Genomic DNA, 16,688 nt, shown 5'->3' on the forward strand with positions numbered 1-16,688 from the left:
ATCCCCATCATCCCCAGCTAATCTAGAGGTGACGCCTTTGATATTTGCAAGCCACGGTTTGCTCAGTTCTAAACACATATTGTGAATTTCAGGGGGAAAGTTATCTCCATCTTGGAAGAAGTAATCCGTGCTCTGGTGCCCTGAGTAAACTAAAAAGGGAATCCGAGTTATTTGTCCTGGTCGCAGATCCCAGCTTGCTGCTGGAAAGAGAAGAGGTGGTCTCTGTGACTGGAAGAAAGTCTTGTTGGGTTGAAACGTTCAAGCTGAGTCTTACCAGTCATTTTCCCGCCTTTCACCCAAAGTGAAGCGGGCAAAGGCAAAATTTGCGCAAAGCCGGGCTCTCTCCCTTGAACAGGGAGGAAGGCAACACGATTCTTCCATAATTTCTCCCGTTTTCTTTCAAGGATTAAACGTGGGCTCTTCCTGATAGTAAAGGGAGAAAGGTTATGCCAAGGGAAATGAAACTAAGATTGTGGTCACATACATTTTATTGGGGGGGGGAATGCCCATCCCAAGAACTTTGTACATCACAACTTCCGACAAACCAACAAAGGTTATTACATAAGTGCAAATTATATTCTCTGGTTGAAAAGCAATAGTTGTGCGAGTATACACGAAATTTATTTCATTTTTTTTTCTCAAAAAAACAAAACAAAACAAAACTACAGCAAACTGTGATATAAACGCTTAAGGGGGGGGGAGTAGAAATAAAATAAGCCCCAGTGGTAACATTGTCGTGTCAGTGTCTAAAAAAAAAACCAGACGAGTTAAACCAGAAATTTGGAAAAAAATTGGAGATGCTGGTGGGCAGTTTACTTGCCTCTCACCCGGCCCTGAAAATCAGTGTTGCTTAAATCGTGCCAAAGGACTCCCTGGAATAATAAGGCAATTTCATACAAATTGAAAAAGAAAGAAGCCCTGAGGTTGGGAACGACCAAAGGTTTCCAGCACAAAAAATAATAATAAAAAATAATAAATTCCTTTTGATTTTGTTACACTCCCCATCCCACAACTGGCTACCGTGACAGTAAAAAAAAAAAAAAAGGGGGGGGGGCTGGCCTCTCTTCTTGACATCTTCACACAGAGGAAGGAGCTGAAACTCAAATACTTTGACCACCTAATGAGAAGGAAGGACTCACTGGAGAAGAGCCTAATGCTGGGAAAGATTGAGGGCAATAGAAGAAGGGGACGACAGAGAATGAGGTGGCTGGATGGAGTCGCTGAAGCAATAGGCGTGAGCTTAAATGGACTCCACAAGATGGTAGAAGACAGGAAGGCCTGGAGGAACGTTATCCGTGGGATCGCGATGGGTCGAACGCGACTTCGCAACTAACAACAACAAAAGCACCAGAGCAGGGTGCTGTCCCAGGAGTTTTTTAGAGCGCCAGCCAGCTAGCCAGCGTTGCGTTGCGCCCAATAAATTGTACTATAATGAGGACTATTTACATCGCCTCTGGGATGGCCTGACTAGGCTCTCAGTCGCCGGTGGCCGCCGCCGCTAGAAGGCTTTCGGTTCTTATTTGTCTTTCTCTAAATGTGCCTGCCTTTCTCTAAACGAGGTTATCCGATAAACGACCTCGAGGTCCGTGCGACGCTAAATGAAATGGGAACGCAAGGGGCTTGGTTTAGATTGCAGGCGAAGTCGAGCACTAGCGGCTGAGCTCGTTTGGGTTACACGTGGAGCCATTTGGGCTTTAAACGTCTTTTATATATATATATATATAAAATTAAAATAAAATAAAATAAAGGGTTGTGTCGCGAAAAGGGAGGGGGACCTCCAACCGACGCGGCTGCCGCTTGTTTAAAAAACGTTCAGGTTTGGTTGCCCCAACTTACTTCCCCCTTGGAACCGTTCCCACGAAATTAAACGGGCTTCCATCTTAAACGCCTATCGATTTCGGGAGGTTTGTGTCCAGTCCGAATCCAACCTTTTTTTTTTTTTTCTTAATGTGGCTTTTAAATAAAACACCTAGCTCAGGGGTAGGCAAGCTTGGCTCTTTTATGACTCGTGGACTTCAACTCCCAGAATTCCTGAGCCAGCCATGCTGAGGGGAAAGGGAGAGGTTTCCAAGCTGAGCCATGCCGGCTCAGGAATTCTGGGAGTTGAAGTCCACGAGTCATAAAAGAGCCAAGGTTGCCTACCCGATTTCCTACCTATAAAATTAAACGAAACCAAAAAAAAAAAAAAAAAAACCCACGATGCGCTTCGTCTTTTGAAAAGGCGGGCTTGCAAAAGAACAGGGCAGCCTTGTTATGCGGCCGCGGGAATCAGCGCACCAGCCGTCCTCCTTCATCCCCGGAGTCCTCTCGGGAGGACTGACCTACAGCTCCCATCATCTTATCAAATAAAGACGATGGGAATCGTGACCTAATTTCTCCGGAAGACCTGGGGCGGAAGAAAGCTGCGCGGCCCCAAAGAAGGCTCAGGGAGTCCGCGCAGCCCGATCCTAAACAGGCATTTCCTTCCTTGGGATAGAGAGAGGGGGGGGCACCTCGGAGCTCCTTCGGGCTGGGGGGGGGTGTCTACTGACAGCAGCCTCAACATTCGGCGCCCATCATCCCCCCTCCAGCTGACAGCGAGGAGGAGGAAGCCAGAAGGGAACGATAGCCCGCCCTCCTGTGCAATGCAATTGTCAACGTGTCCAAGATAAGGCAGCGATCCTGTATGGGGTTGGTCCCTCCCTGGGAGAGGGCACAGAGGGGTCCTCCGAGGGGATCCCCACCCCTCCCTCTTTGCTCTTCTGCAAGGCATCAGTCCGCGGATGAGAGCGAGGCTTCACATGAAAGGGCCAGGCAAAGATCAGGCAAACGGGCCCGGCTGGAACGAAGCTCTGGTTTCGACTGCGGGAGGATCGCGCTGCGCGAGGTCCGCAAGAGAGAAAGGCTTGTCTCTGCGCTGGCTTCCAGGGAGCGGCGCGCGCCTTCCTCGCGTTAGGGAGCCGGGGCCGTGGGGTTAATTCCGCGTCCTTCCCGGGCCCCTGCTGGATCTTGGAGCGCCTCTGCAGCCTCTCACCGTCCTTCACGTGAGGCCGGGCTGCCGGCTCCTTCCGCTCCGCCTAAGGAGTCCGCGTTTACATCACACAGGGCTTGATGTCTTGGCAGACGGTCTGGTGGTGGTGGTGGTGGTGATGGTGGTAGTAAGAGCTGCTGGCTGAGGGGTGGAAGGACGAGATGCCGTTGAAGTTGAGGACGAAATCCTTCCGGTCGCACACTGGGCTGGGGTGGTGCTGGTACCGAGGCAGGCCCACTGCGGAGAGAGAAAGAAAAGGCGAGTCCAAGGAAAAGTTCGGGAAGGGGGGAAACAGGGAGATGGGGACAGCTGTCCTGGTGTAAAGTGGAGAGATGGGAATGTATAGGTAAAGGACAGGAGACTCACCCCCCCCCCCACTTCCAGGTCTTCCAGGTTTTGGAGAAGGATCCCGGGAGTCTGAGGGCCACTCACTGCTCTATGTTGGTCATGTCCCCTCAAAACGTCCAAAACCCACATTCAGAACCGGATTAACTCTGAACCAAACCTTTGCCACTACCTCTTTTGCTCCCGAACTTCTAATCATAGAAAGTTTGCATTTATAATTGCAACAGAACTCTTCCAGCTTGAATGGGGGGATTCAGGTGGGTGCCACTAGCCATACCCTCAAAGTACTTGACAAGCAATCTTTTCGGACTCCCCTTGAACCAATTTCTGCCTTTTTGTGTGTGTGTTTGTGTGTGTGGTGCGTCTTTGAAACAATGTGGACTCCTGGCACCTGCCTGTTCAAAATCCCTGCAGTTTTCTTGGCAAGATTTTGGAAACAGTTTGTCATTGCTTATTAAGTTCTTAACCTTTTCTTCATGGGGGAGGGGACCCCTTTAAATACGTTTTAGGGCCACAGACACCCAAGGCTTAACTCAAGATTTAAAGCATAACTTCTAGCCTTCGAGGAACCCTTGGGGGGGTCCCTTCAAGGAGACCCTGTGATGACATTGTGGCCCCCCCAGGGGCCCCGCAGACTCCAGGTTGAGAACCAAGCCTTACTTCCTATGGCTAAGAGTGAATGACTGGCCCAAGAGTACTCACCTGTCTTTGTGCCTGTCTCCCAGTTCTAGCCCAATGCCTTTACAGCTCATCAAACTCTCTCTTTCTCTTTCTCTCTCTCTCTCTCTCTCTCTCTCACACACACCAAAAGATCTGCATTCTTTATAGGGTTACATTTACACTCCTGCCTTTTTTCTGTAGATCAAGACTACGTACATAGCACTCCTCCCTTCATTTTTCATACAACAGTCCTGTGAGATAGGCCGGGCTGGCCCAAAGTCACCCACTGCCCCCCCTCCCCGTTGCCTGAGGTGGAGCTGAACCAGAGTTTCCCCACTCATTGTTCAACACCTCTATCCTCACTTCCCCCCCCCCATCAACCCCTCACTGGTACTGCTTGGCAGGAGAGGATTTTGATAGGGGGTAAAAGCTGAGTACTAAAAGTGAATGGAACCTTACTCCTAGCCATGGCATGGCATGGCAGGGCTGGCTGGCTGGCTGGCTGGCCAGCCTGCTCTTCATTACAGTGAAGAGGTCACCAATCAAAAAATGCAACCCAACACCTCCAATTTCTTGAATTCTGCCCTCAGGCCTCCATTTAGCATTTAAGCAGGCTGGCTGGGAGGAGAGTCAAGCCAATCAAAGGCCCAATCAATCAACCAATCAGTCAGAGGCATTTGGATTTTGCTGTCTGTTTTAATTAAAATAAAATTAAAATTAACCTCACCAAAAGGCAGTGGGCTAAACATCCCTTTGTTTTCCCGCTAGTCCCATCGCCAGCAAAACCTTCCCATGCTTGCCACTCCAGGTAACAATAATGAGAGAAACTGAGCCCAAAATGTATTTCCTTATGTACTAGTTAGCCACTCTAAATTTCACACGGGAGGGCTACAAACATAAGGCTAAGTTAAATATCATTTGAAAAGAGCAGCACCAATGCTTAGGCAGAGAGGAGTAAGAAGACCGAGTGGGATGGAGAAGCTAAAATGTTTCCGTGCTCCGCTCCTCCACTGGCCTTCCTTTTTTTCATGACAGCACCGCACAGGCTTTGGCTGCAGTTAAAACATTTGCCCCAAACCTCTGAGCAAGAAGGTTTCCAGAAAGTCCCCAAACTCAGGAAGAGCCACTAAACTGGCCAAAGGAAAACTTGAACTGGAAATCAGCTCACCGTCTGTTCATCCCTAGGAAAGCAATGCACTTCTTATTCTGACCTCTTGTGGAAAGAGGCCTCCAGGTTTCTGGAAGAGGTTTGCCAGTTGTTCTCTTCCTACAGCGGAGATGGAGTGCCTGGCTGGCCCCAAATCATCCAGTTGGCTTCCTTATGCCTGAGACTTGGACTAGAACTCCCTTTCTCCTAACTCAGTGGTTCTCAACCTTTTTAATGCCGCGACCCCCAACCGGTCGTAAGTCGAGGACTACTCAACCGGTCGTAAGTCGAGGACTACTCAACTGGTGCAGCCCCGTTTGCAGAATGGGACTTTTGGCGGGCTCAGCAGGGCAGAGACAGCCTGGACAATTCCTATTGGCTTTTGAAAGCCAATAGAATTAGACTCTATTCAAGAGAGTCTATTCTATTGGCTTTTGAAAGCCAATAGAATTAGACTCTATTCAAGAGAGTCTATTCTATTGGCTTTCGAAAAGCCAATAGAATAAAAGGGAGTAGCACAGCTAAGGAAAAGGGGGAAAAAATGGCGGACTGCGTTGTTTGGCGACCCCCGTGAAATGGTCGTTCGACCCCAAATGGGGTCCCGACCCACAGGTTGAGAACCGCTGTCCTAACTTCTGGTCCAAGGCCTTTAACCACTACAATAGGTGACCTGGCCTTGTTCTCTTGGGAACCCATTCCTGAATCACAATTCATCTCCAAGTAGATGGCTTGGCTGGCTTGGAATAACCGAACTTGTCATTCTGACACCTCTGGAGGATACCCAGTTACAGAAACCCCTGCCGAAAGAGCTGTATTTGTTTACACAAGTAAACCCCATTGAGTTCAAGTGGGTGAAGCCAAGGTAAATTCATACAGGCGTTCAATTTCATTCAATTTTTTTTTTAAAAAGGCCAAGGGCATGACAATCATTAGGGCATTAGAATCATTATAGCAGTTCTACCTTCGCTATGCCAGACAAGTGGGAAAGTAGGAGATGCTTTAATGGCTGCGGCAACTGAGTGGAATCCTGCTTGCACTCATTGCCTGAATCACTTGGAGCACAAAGGGACGAGAGTCTGGCGGCCCAAAATATCTCCTGGTTCCAGCTGGCTAATTTTAGAGCTGGGACTCCATCCAAAGGAAGTTCCAAGGAAGTTCAGCTGCATACAAACTTCCAGACCTATGTGCCTTTCCCTTCAAAATTGTGACCTTATTTCTTATTTCTCCACTTGGCCCTTCCAGGCCTGTCTGTCTGGCCTGTTTGCAGCCACAAGGCAACTTTGGTTAAGCTTTCTGTTGGAAATCTATCAGCTTTAACAATAAAGGATGTTTCCTTACTTGATTAAAGGCTGTGCCCACAGTTTGCTATTCTTTCTCCTTAAATGGAAGCTCTCTTTTATGAAATGACCCAACACGGGTGCTTACATGGGCATGGGCAACTTGGATTCAGGGCTACAGGTCAATCCTATTAATAATGTCTCTTCAGAAGTAAGTCTTATAGCAGTGATATCAGTAAGGGACTCTCTGATAGAGTAGGAATGCAATTTAGATAAGCTGTTTTTTTCCTGCCGGAATGTATTTATTTTTTTTTTACTTATGCACACATGTACACACAGGTACCCACAAAGCTGGGTGTGTGCTTTGTTTCTATGTAGCAATATAGAGAAACCAAGAATTTAAACTGAGATCCAGATTCTAAGGAGCAAGATGTTGAAGCCCCCCCCCTTTCCCACCAAAGCTCAATTTGGGCCATTTTAAAGGTTTTTTCTCTTCTCCAGATTGGGAGAAAGACAGAATCAGATCCTTCCACGTTGGCCTGCAGGAACGGTGAGTGTATTCAGTGAAGGACCTGGGAGTTATTTATTTCTTTATGGCCTTCATATCAACTTTTTTTTTAAAAAAAAATTTTGACTGGTCCTGTGAAGCGAGTTGCAAAAGGGAAGGAATAAGAAATGAAAACAAAAGCTTGGAAACCAAGCAGCAGAATTCTTGATCAATCATTTGGAAGAAAAGTGCAAGGTTCAAAGCGGATTTTCAAGAAAGGACCCCTGTTTCCTTTTAAGGAGATTATTCCGGGCTTAAAGGTCTTATTATAAAAAAGTAAATAAATCTCTCGAGCATTCGGTTGATCTCTATACTCTTCCTCCCTTCCCCACCCCCTCTCAAATGCTGATTTCAAGATAGGCTCCGGTTACCACTTGTGTTTGTGGTATTAACAGCAGCACCAGGATTTTGCCCTGGTGCTTCTTCTGTTTATAACCAGAGCCTCTCATTTTTCGAGCCAGGGTATTCGAGGTCAATGCAGCTGCGATGGGTTTCCTTCGAGGAACACTTCCCTGGCTAGCGCGGGATCTCTCGTGTCCAGAGATCCAGCTCCGAGTGATCAGCCAAGCGAAGGCTTGGGGGGGGGGGAAGGTAAACAAAAGGCACAAACAAAGCCCTACTTCCTGATTTTAACACACACACACACACACACACAACCGGGCGTTTGCAGTGTAGATTTCCTTAATAATGAAATTTAACGACCTGGCTTGTTCTGCTAAGGGGGCGCATCCGCAGGCTCCTGTTCTTGAATCCCATAGGGAATCCTTGATTTTCGTGAGTTTCTTTCTTTCTTTCTTTCTTTCTTTCTTTCTTTCTTTCTTTCTTTCTTTCTTTCTTTCTTTCTTTCTTTCTCTCTCCCTCTCTCTCTCTCTCTCTCTCTCCCTTCCTTCCTTTCTCTTTCTTTCTTTTTCTTTCTTTCCCTGGCAAAAGCCTCGGAGATCCCAAAGGCTCGGCGAGGCGGCCGCCTTGCGCTTTTTTTTAACCTGGCGGCCAAGTCTTAGTGGAGCCAAAGGCGACTGGCTTCCAAAAAGGCAAAGGATGTATTAGGTACATTTGGTTGCCTGGCTCTATTTGGGGATGGGATTCGGCCTCAGTAGAGCGGAATGGTACTTCAGCTCGGCAGAGACGTGAATTTCTAGGCATCTTCCAGGTTCTTCTGTTCTCTCACCCAACGGTTGAGCATCTAAGCTCCTGGGAGCTGGAAAGCGCCGTGGACTCTTTGTAATGAGCCACGGTTTATCAGTAGAAAGGGCCGGAAATGGTTTCAGCTGAGTGGCCTGGGGAGGTGGGGGCAGATACACCCTAGAAAGTAAAACGAGTTTCTGAGAGCTTGCGAAGGGCGGCCCATCCACCCATCCATCCAACAATCAATACGGCCTGCGGGAAGACCTGGAGTTTTGCCTTTCTCCTGTTCTTTCCAGACCTAAAGAGATCAGAAGAGTCAAACTGACATTCTCTCCTTCCTCTGATTCGCTGTGGCTCCCCAGTGCTGGCGGCTTCAGCTGAGATTTTGCAGCAGCGTTTCGAGAAGGCTACTTGATGCTTTCCAAAAACCTGTTCTCCATTGTTCCTAACCCATGTCCAGTCGGGACAAGTAACGATTGAATCTCTCTCTCTCTCCCTCTCCCTCTCCCTCTCCCTCTCTCTCTCTCTCTCTCTCTCTCTCTCTCCCTCCCTCCCTCCCTCCCTCCCCCTCTCCCTCTCTCCCCCTCTCCCTCCCTCCTTCCCTCCCTCCCTCTCTCCCCTCCTCTCTCTCTCACACACATGTACGTTGCTTTCTTCCCCCTCTTCTATGCCCCAGTTTCGGTCCTTTTGCTCAGCCCATTTTCTTTCATTTCGCCCCCTCCCCGCCGTCTTTCTAGGCTCCTAAGGAAGCCCGCAAGCAACTTTGATTTAAATAGTTCGGCTTGGATTAAGGGTGTGCCAAATAATAATAATAATAATAATAATAATAATAATAATAATAATAATAATAATAATAATAGTACCATCAAACATCTGCCTATCCCAGGTCCTGGGTAAGGACTCGATAGGTAGACAAAATGGCAAATCCAGTCTGAACATCTGGCTGACTGTGCGATGATTAATAATAATAATAATAATAATAATAATAATAATAATAATAATAATAATAATAAACACCTCCCGACTCTCCCCTTCTTCCTCCTCCCCCCCTTCTAAGCCTCCGAAAAACGGGGGTCTCTGATTCCAGTCTTGCTCGGCCTTTCTCAGGGCTAACAATTCTAGAGGCTCAAAGAGCTGATGGTGGAAGTGTTCTCAACTAGACCGCGCTTAAAAATAGCGGGCGGTTTGCTGTAAGGCTCGCAATTGGGGGGGAAAAAGAGGGGGTTCCCCTCCGGCCTAGAACATGGCCCACTGGAGAGTCCCCACGTAGGGCTCCGAGACCTTCTAGCAAGGGGTGGCGAAATGTCCTGGGCGAATTTTCGAGACACCCAGCCCCCGCCCCTCCGGAACGGCTGGTTTCGATCCCATACTCAAGAGTTTGGAAACTGGGTTAGAGGAATCTCTCTTGTCCTCTCCAGGGCGGTAGGCCTTGAGGCTGGGAACTGATTCTTTCCTCTGCAGATCTCCTCTGCAGGAGATCTGCTCGGGACCCTTCCGATGTGACCTTTCACCCATGGCTTTTTGCATAGCCCTGTCAGCTCCACACTCCCAAATCCTGCCCTGGCTTTTAACGATTCCAGTCTATTGGCTAAATATGTTGGAAAGCCTCGTTGGTTTAAATAGGACTCCTTTTCTTTTCTTTTTTGTAGCCCTTCAGGCGATTCCACTACTACGCAGAATCTTGAACGGCCCCCTCGTCTTCAAGAAAAGAAAAATCAAGAAAGTCCACTTGCTTTTTTTTGGGGGGGGGGAAGCACCTTTGGGACACCTGCGAGGTTGAGGTTTCCAGTCGACAGGAACCACAAAGTTGTGGCTGCTAACTCTGAAAGAACGATCTTTTGCTTTCTAATTATACGTAGGCATTAGCTGTCTTGGAAAGCCGGCTAGGATAATTAAAAGATCACTTCGTCTGAGAATTACTCAGTTAAAAGGTTATCCGAATGTGGGGGGGGAGGGGTGGGAAATCCTTTACACCCTATCTAAGTAAAAGGGTCCACACTCAGAGTTCACACTTCGGGTTAAGCAGGGTAGATTTCCTCTCCTAAATACACACATGCTCGCGCCCAGACACACACACACACACACACACACACACACACCCCTATGTTTAAAAATCGGAAATAGGAAAACTCTGGGGTCCTGTGACTTCTTAGGGATGGGTACAGGTCTTATTTAGGAGGGTCTAAGTGATCTCAGGGAATACCTTTCTGAGTATCTGTGGGGCAATCGTGCCTCGGGAAAAAGCTTGTATTAAGCTCCAGAGCTAATGGTCATTTCTCGGAGAGCAAACCTCGGAGTAAATACTGAAATCTTATCTTATCTTATCCCCTCTGTTACACCTGGGGAACCTAGAGACAAGCAACAAGTCGGCCGGTGTAGAAGCCAATAGAAAGGCGAAGGCCTATCCAGAGTCCCACCGAGTTTGAGGCCGGCTGCAGGGTGGTTAAACCAGGTTAGGGATAAGACTACAACTCCGCCGCTCCTTTAAGGAGAGATGCCTAGTTAGGTATTGGTGAGATTATTCTGATTACGGCCCTTTAACGATCAAGAAAAAGGAGAGAATCGAAACTTAGGAGGAAAAGAAATTGCATTTTACTGAGCAGCTGTATACTTCACGTACAATTCGGATCGGGGCATTTTGTTTATGTGTTGTGTGTTCATTAAAGTCAACCATCGAAATTATATTTAGCTCTTCAGAACGGAGGCATTAGGAACTGCACGGAAAGAGGCAGGAAGAGAGAGAGAAAGAATGTTTTTCAGGCTCCTGTGTTAAAAATCTTTTTTTTTTTTTCCCCAATTCTACTCAGTCGCTTCTGTTGTTGTTAACATTAACGCTATTATTACATCAGTTTTAAGAAAGATTTTTCAGGAACGGATGGTTTTCAACACACACACACACACACACACACCCACACACACACACACACACACACCAGTTAAAAAGGAGGGCAAGTTGCAGGAAAAGCTTCTGCCAGCTGATTGACAGCAGGTCACCGACGAGAAAACCCAAGCCCTGGACAAGGTCGTCTGCATTTGTTACTTGTTGAAATTCCCATAAAATTGAACAAGACCTCGCTCTCATCTGGGTTAAGTCAAGCTCCAGTTCCCTTCGGTGTGGTCCAGCCCAGACTGTCTTTGTTTAGTTAACCTCCGAGACCCACGTTTAAAAAAGGTTATTTGGAGAATCCATCTCCTCCTCCTCTTCCCCTCCCGATCCCAGCTCAACATCTTTTACCCATTTCGGAGCCTTATTTTCTCTCCTCTTTCTCATTCTTTCTCCCAGATTTTTTCAAGGCCATTCCAAAAAAAAAAAAAACATATTGCGAAGAGAAGATCTCCGCACTTCTTTCCAGTTATAGAAATAACCCAAGCACCCATCTTTTGCATTTTGGAAGAAAATGCGGGGGAAAAAACTCGGCTCCTTTCTCCCATAACATCTGCAGAACGCCTCGCAATTCCCCTTTTTTTTTCAATTAGCCCGGTACAACACTGAGAGTATTTTATTTTTTTTAAAAAAACAAAGCCTACAAAAGAGATTTAGCGTTTTCTCCCTCTGGGGAAGAGAGAGAGAGAGAGAGAGAAAGGGTTTCAACCAAGCAAAATTCTGCCGGGGGGGGGGGGTGGGGGAAAATATAGTAATATAGCTGAGCGCTATCTACGTAGGAACACACAGCCTGGGAAGCAAGGGAAGGCTTTCGGGGTGATTTCACAAGGAACTGAAACAACACAACCCTGATGTGTTAACCGATCCTCGAGAGTCAGGAGTTTAAAAAGCCTACTTCGCCGCTGTCGGAAGCCTCCTTCCGCGCAGACGTCTGCAGGATGGCAAACTTAAACAACCCGGACGCAACAGCCACTCCAAGGGACCAATTCGTAGGGGCCTGGGACGGAATCCTGTTTGATTTATTAACTCCCGGTGTCTGCAACTCTCTCTCTCTCTCTCTCTCTCTCTCTCTCTCTCTCTCTCTCTCTCTCTCTCTCTCTCTCCTCCCTCTCTCTCCCTCCCTCTCCCTCTCCCTCTCTCTCCCTGCGTGAGTGCATCCCGTATTTCTTTCTTTCTTCTCTTTCTTCTTCTTCTTCTTCTCTTCTCTCTCTCTCTCTCTCTCTCTCTCTCTCTCTCTCTCTCTCTCTCTCTCTCTCTCTCTCTCTCTTTCTTTCTTTCTTTCTTTCTTTCTTTCTTTCTTTCTTCCTTCCTTCCTTCCTTCCTTCCTTCCTTTCTGCCTCTCGATCCCTTATTGCCAAAGGGATTCTCGCAGCCTCCGCTTTCCTACCCAGGTTTTCCGGGAAGAACAGCGTTGAATGAGAAGTCGTCGTCATCGAGTGTGTGTGTGTGTGTGTGTGTGTGTGTGTGTGTGTGTTACCTCGGCCATTCAGCCTTGCCTGAAGAGGAGGCTGAGGAGTTTGGTACGGTCCCCGGGGGGGGGGGGGGAGAGATTAAGAAACACCAGGTGCTCCCAACGGCAGCCTTAAGAGTTGTCCAAACGGCAGGCGCCTTTTCACTCCGGGGTGCGTGTGTGAGAGAGTGTGGGTGCCAGGAACAGTGGGGAAGAATTGCGTTTAATAAACACCACATCACTCTGGCACTTTCGTGTGGAGAAGCTCCTGGATGCGACGACCTCGTCGCCGCCAAGGGGTTGATTAATGAACTAAGATTTGGACCCAGGGTGGAAGGAGGCATCTAACAATGGAATTCGAGACTGATCTTGAACATTCCAAGATGCCTGCAGATGTATATTCTCTCCTTAACCCAGTTCTACTCTCCTGACCCCGCAACAATCGTGCCTGTTCCTCTCGCCCCATTCCCCCCCCCCGGAAAACCTTTGCTTTCTTACTCCAAAGCTGGTGTTTTCTCTGAAAACATCTGTAGCGGAGAAGGACCTTCCCGGCTTGTTATCTGACAGCTACAACTTAACTTGAGCAGGGCGGAGGGGTTTTGTGTGTTTCTTCCCCCTCTTTAGCACTCAGGAGAAAATTTTGTGATTTGGGGTTGTTGTTGTTGTTGTTTTTAAAAAATGTACCTTAAATTTCACTTTGAGGTGTGAGAAACAGTGCAATTCCCCTTGAACAGACAGACAGACACACATCTCTATCAAGTCAATTATACTCGAACACAGCAAAAAGAACCTAGATCAAATACCAAACGGCAGCATACACAAATCCAACGTTCCTATCCAAGGTCCCGATCTGGCTGCGATTCTGAGCACCAGTAAGTTTGCTTAGGATCGCAGCCAGATTCCTCTCTCTTCTTCCTCCCCATCCCCACCCCACCATCCCGCCTTAGGACTTGCTTTTAGAAGCGGCTCCCTTCCTTCTCTCTATCCCCTTCAAGAGTGCAATTCTTCAATCTATATACGTGAGTAGGAAAACACCCACGACTGCCGAATTTTACACCCTCTGACTTAAAGTACCCCCTATATAAGCGACTCTGACTGCCAAGTTAGTACGCAGCGAATATCCTGCAAACAACAGATTGCGGGCTGGCTACGGACTTCAAACTCAAGTCTTTCTCTACAGGATCGGACCGTCTATATAGACTATTAGGCGGCCCTTAAAGTCGCAAAGGAGTGGGATTTCCAAATGTAACTGTAGGGTGCCTGGAACTAGGGACAGAGAAGGGAAGGGAGGGTGTCCTTCTGGCTCCCAGAGGGTGAGATTCACCCCACCGGAGCCATTCCCATTGCTGGGGGGGGGGAGGGCAAGGCAATATTGACTCGGGGATAAATTGTTCCACGGAATTCTTTCAATTCAGCCAGCTTAGTCTCGGGGCTTCAAAGTACGCGCATGCCTTTGATTCCTGCCCTCCCGAGAACCGAATCTGGCTCTGGAAGAAAACAAAAAACCTCCGGGGAGTGTTTTCTTTCCAGATTCCCAGGAAAGAGGCCTCATCCAGCCTTTGGAAAACCAAGCAACTCGCTTCGGGGCAGAGGGAGGGAGGGAGGGAAGGAGGGAGGGACCGGACCGGACGGGGCGGCTGCGGTACCTGAGAGGTCTTCCCTGCCGTTTTGGTGCAGGTAGCTCTGCTCCAGCGAGTAGGAGGCCATTCCCGAGTGGATGCCGGCCGGGGCGGCGGCGGCGGCGGCGGGCGGCGGCGGCGGCGGCTGCAGGGCCTGCTGCTTGAGATAGGGCGAGGCGGCCGAGGCCGTCCAGTGTCCGGCAGGGCTGCCGTAGGGCGAGTGGCACTCGATGGCGCTGGCCATGGCGGGCGAGGAAGGCACGGGGCTGCTGCTGCTGTCCGGCCCGTAGTCCGGCCCGTTGGACGGGACCGGGCAGCTGGCCATGTACGTGGAGCCCGGGTTAGGCGACATGTGCGGGACGTGGTGGGCGTCGTAGGCGGCGCCGGCCTGCATCACGTCCAGGGGGTTGTAGCCGCCGGGGTGGCAGCCCAGGGGCGCGGCCGGCGGCGCCTGGAAGTCGAAGCCCTGCGGGAGGAAGCCGAGCCCGTTCACCATGCGGTGGTACATGGTGGGCTTGAGCGCCTGGCACTTCCTTCGGAAGCCCCGCGGGCGTCGTCGGAAGGAGCCTTCCTCGAACATGAACTCGCTGGCCGGGTCGATGGTCCAGTAGTGGCCCTTGCCCGGCCGGCCCAGCCCTTTGGGCAGCTTGATGAAGCACTCGTTGAGGGAGAGGTTGTGCCGCACCGAGTTCTTCCAGCCTTGGTAGGCGCCGCGGAAGAAGGGGAAGCGGGCCTGCAGGAACTGGTAGATCTCGCTCAGCGTCAGCCGCTTGGAAGGCGAGCTCTGGATGGCCATGACGATCAGCGCGATGTACGAGTAAGGCGGCTTCTCCGGCCGGCGCAGTCCCGAGCTGGCCTTCTTGGTTTTGGAGGGCGCGGACGCCGAAGCGCCGCCGCCACCGCCGCCGCCTCCTCCTCCTCCTCCTCCGCCGCCGGGGGTTGTAGAGGTGCTGCTGCCGGTGCTGGACGTCTCCAGGGCGGAGGGAGGCAGCGGCGGCGGCGGCTGGTTCATCAAGGCCGGGCTGCGAGGCACCGGGGCCCCGATCTCGGAGCTCATGGAGGCTGCTGCTCCTCCTGGGCCACCTCCTCAGCGGTCTGGCAGCGGCGCCCTGAACATCTCTGCCTCCTCCCTTGCGCAAGCTTTTCAGCCGCTCCCGGCCTCGCTCGCTCTTTCACACACAAGCCCAGCGCCCCTTCCCTCCCTCCTTCCTCTGCCTCTGCCGTCTGACCCCCCCTCCTTCTCTTTCTCCTCCTCCTCCTCCTCCTCCTCCTCCTCCTCCTCCTCCTCTCCCCCCCCCCCGGCTCAGCAGCCTTCAGTTCTCCCGGACTCCGCTCTCTGCCCCCTGCCTGGTGGCCTCCCGAAGCCTTTAAAGAAGAGGAAATCCATCAAACCCCTGCGCCGCTTTTGCGTTAAGGCGGCGCGGCCAAACAAAATCTGCGGAGGGCTATCGCCTGGGGAAAGGGGAGGGGGAGGGAGGTGGCGCAGGAGGAAAAGAGAGGGAGGGAAACCCCTTCTCCTTCCCCTCCCTTCCCCCCCTTCTCCTGCTCAGCTGAATTTATCCCACAACTCAAGCCGAAGGAAGAGGAGAGGCGAGGCGAGGAGAGGCGGGCGGTCTCGTCTCCACTCCAGCTGGCTTCTGTCCACCGCCCCCGCCTCCAGGCCTGCGGGCTCCCCGCGGAGGCTCCAGATCCCCTCTGGCTGCCATCTTCTGTACACGCAATTATGCCATCCATCAACTTGCCCTTTAGACACTTGCCGAGTCTCCCAGCCACACGCCTGGCACCGGGCTCCCACGGTAACGGCGTTTTGCCACCGCCTTTCCTTTCGCTTGGCATGAGGCGGTGCCAGCGTTGCGGAATTGTCTTGTTTGGCAGGAGGCTCCCAGGGGCTGAATTCGCTTTCCCGAGCGGGAACGTTTGTCCTCCTTTGGAGAGCGTCGCCCCTCCGGTCACCCGGCGCCTTTTCCGAGGCTTTGACAATGCAGTCTAAGCTTGGAGCGAAGGCACCCGGCAATCCAATCCGGTGGGGCTTCTTCTCAACTCTAGATCCTTGGCAATAAAACCTGACGCTTCTGGACGAGGTGCAGCGCTTAGACCCCTTTCAGAAGCCAAAGGGCAGGACGGTCGCCCTTAACTTTCAGCCAGGGGCAGATTTGCAGATGTGTAGCCCCCCCATCCTGAAGTGCTGGTACCTCTTAGCAGAAGGCAGAAATGAACCTGGAAAGCTTTCACCTTGGATACAAGTGGCCTCAGGTGTGACGGTCCACTTAAACCCCGCAGGTGCACTTAGCATCTGGGGCCGCCACTGATTCCGTGGATCGAAAGCAGTGAATCTATTTCGAGGGCAGGCCAGCCCTCGGAATAGATTCATTTCTTTTGAAAGGTTGGAAATACGGACCTTCCCCCCCCGCTAAACTCCCGCATTCCTTTTCTTTCAAGGCAAGAAACCCTGGCTCACCCGTTTCCCATTTCTGCTCGCCATTTATTTCCCCCATCGTTTTTCAAAGGCTGTGCACGTGCGCACACACATGTACACAGGGTTCAGCCATTCTAGGGCAAATCCTGGGAAGGCAAGACCACTACTTCAATTTCACAGATAGAAAACTGAGGCTTTCTAGTGAATT

At 50.3% G+C, this 16,688-nt stretch overlaps 1 protein-coding gene across 1 annotated transcript; it reads right to left on the reverse strand.

Moving 5' to 3' along the window:
• Positions 1 to 2,075: 2,075 nt before the first annotated feature.
• FOXF2 (forkhead box F2) lies at positions 2,076 to 15,321 on the reverse strand. The gene is made up of 2 exons (XM_039319709.1): positions 14,092 to 15,321; positions 2,076 to 3,247 (listed from the first exon to the last, which is right to left on the reverse strand). The coding sequence occupies exons 1-2, from the start codon at positions 15,119 to 15,121 to the stop codon at positions 3,072 to 3,074; spliced, it is 1,206 nt and encodes a 401-aa protein (XP_039175643.1). The 5' UTR covers positions 15,122 to 15,321; the 3' UTR covers positions 2,076 to 3,071.
• Between the last annotated feature and the right edge of the window lie 1,367 nt (positions 15,322 to 16,688).

Source organism: Crotalus tigris, unplaced genomic scaffold, assembly GCF_016545835.1.
Source record: "Crotalus tigris isolate CLP2741 ecotype Arizona unplaced genomic scaffold, ASM1654583v1 scf7180000023608.1681014, whole genome shotgun sequence".
NCBI lineage: Eukaryota > Metazoa > Chordata > Lepidosauria > Squamata > Viperidae > Crotalus > Crotalus tigris.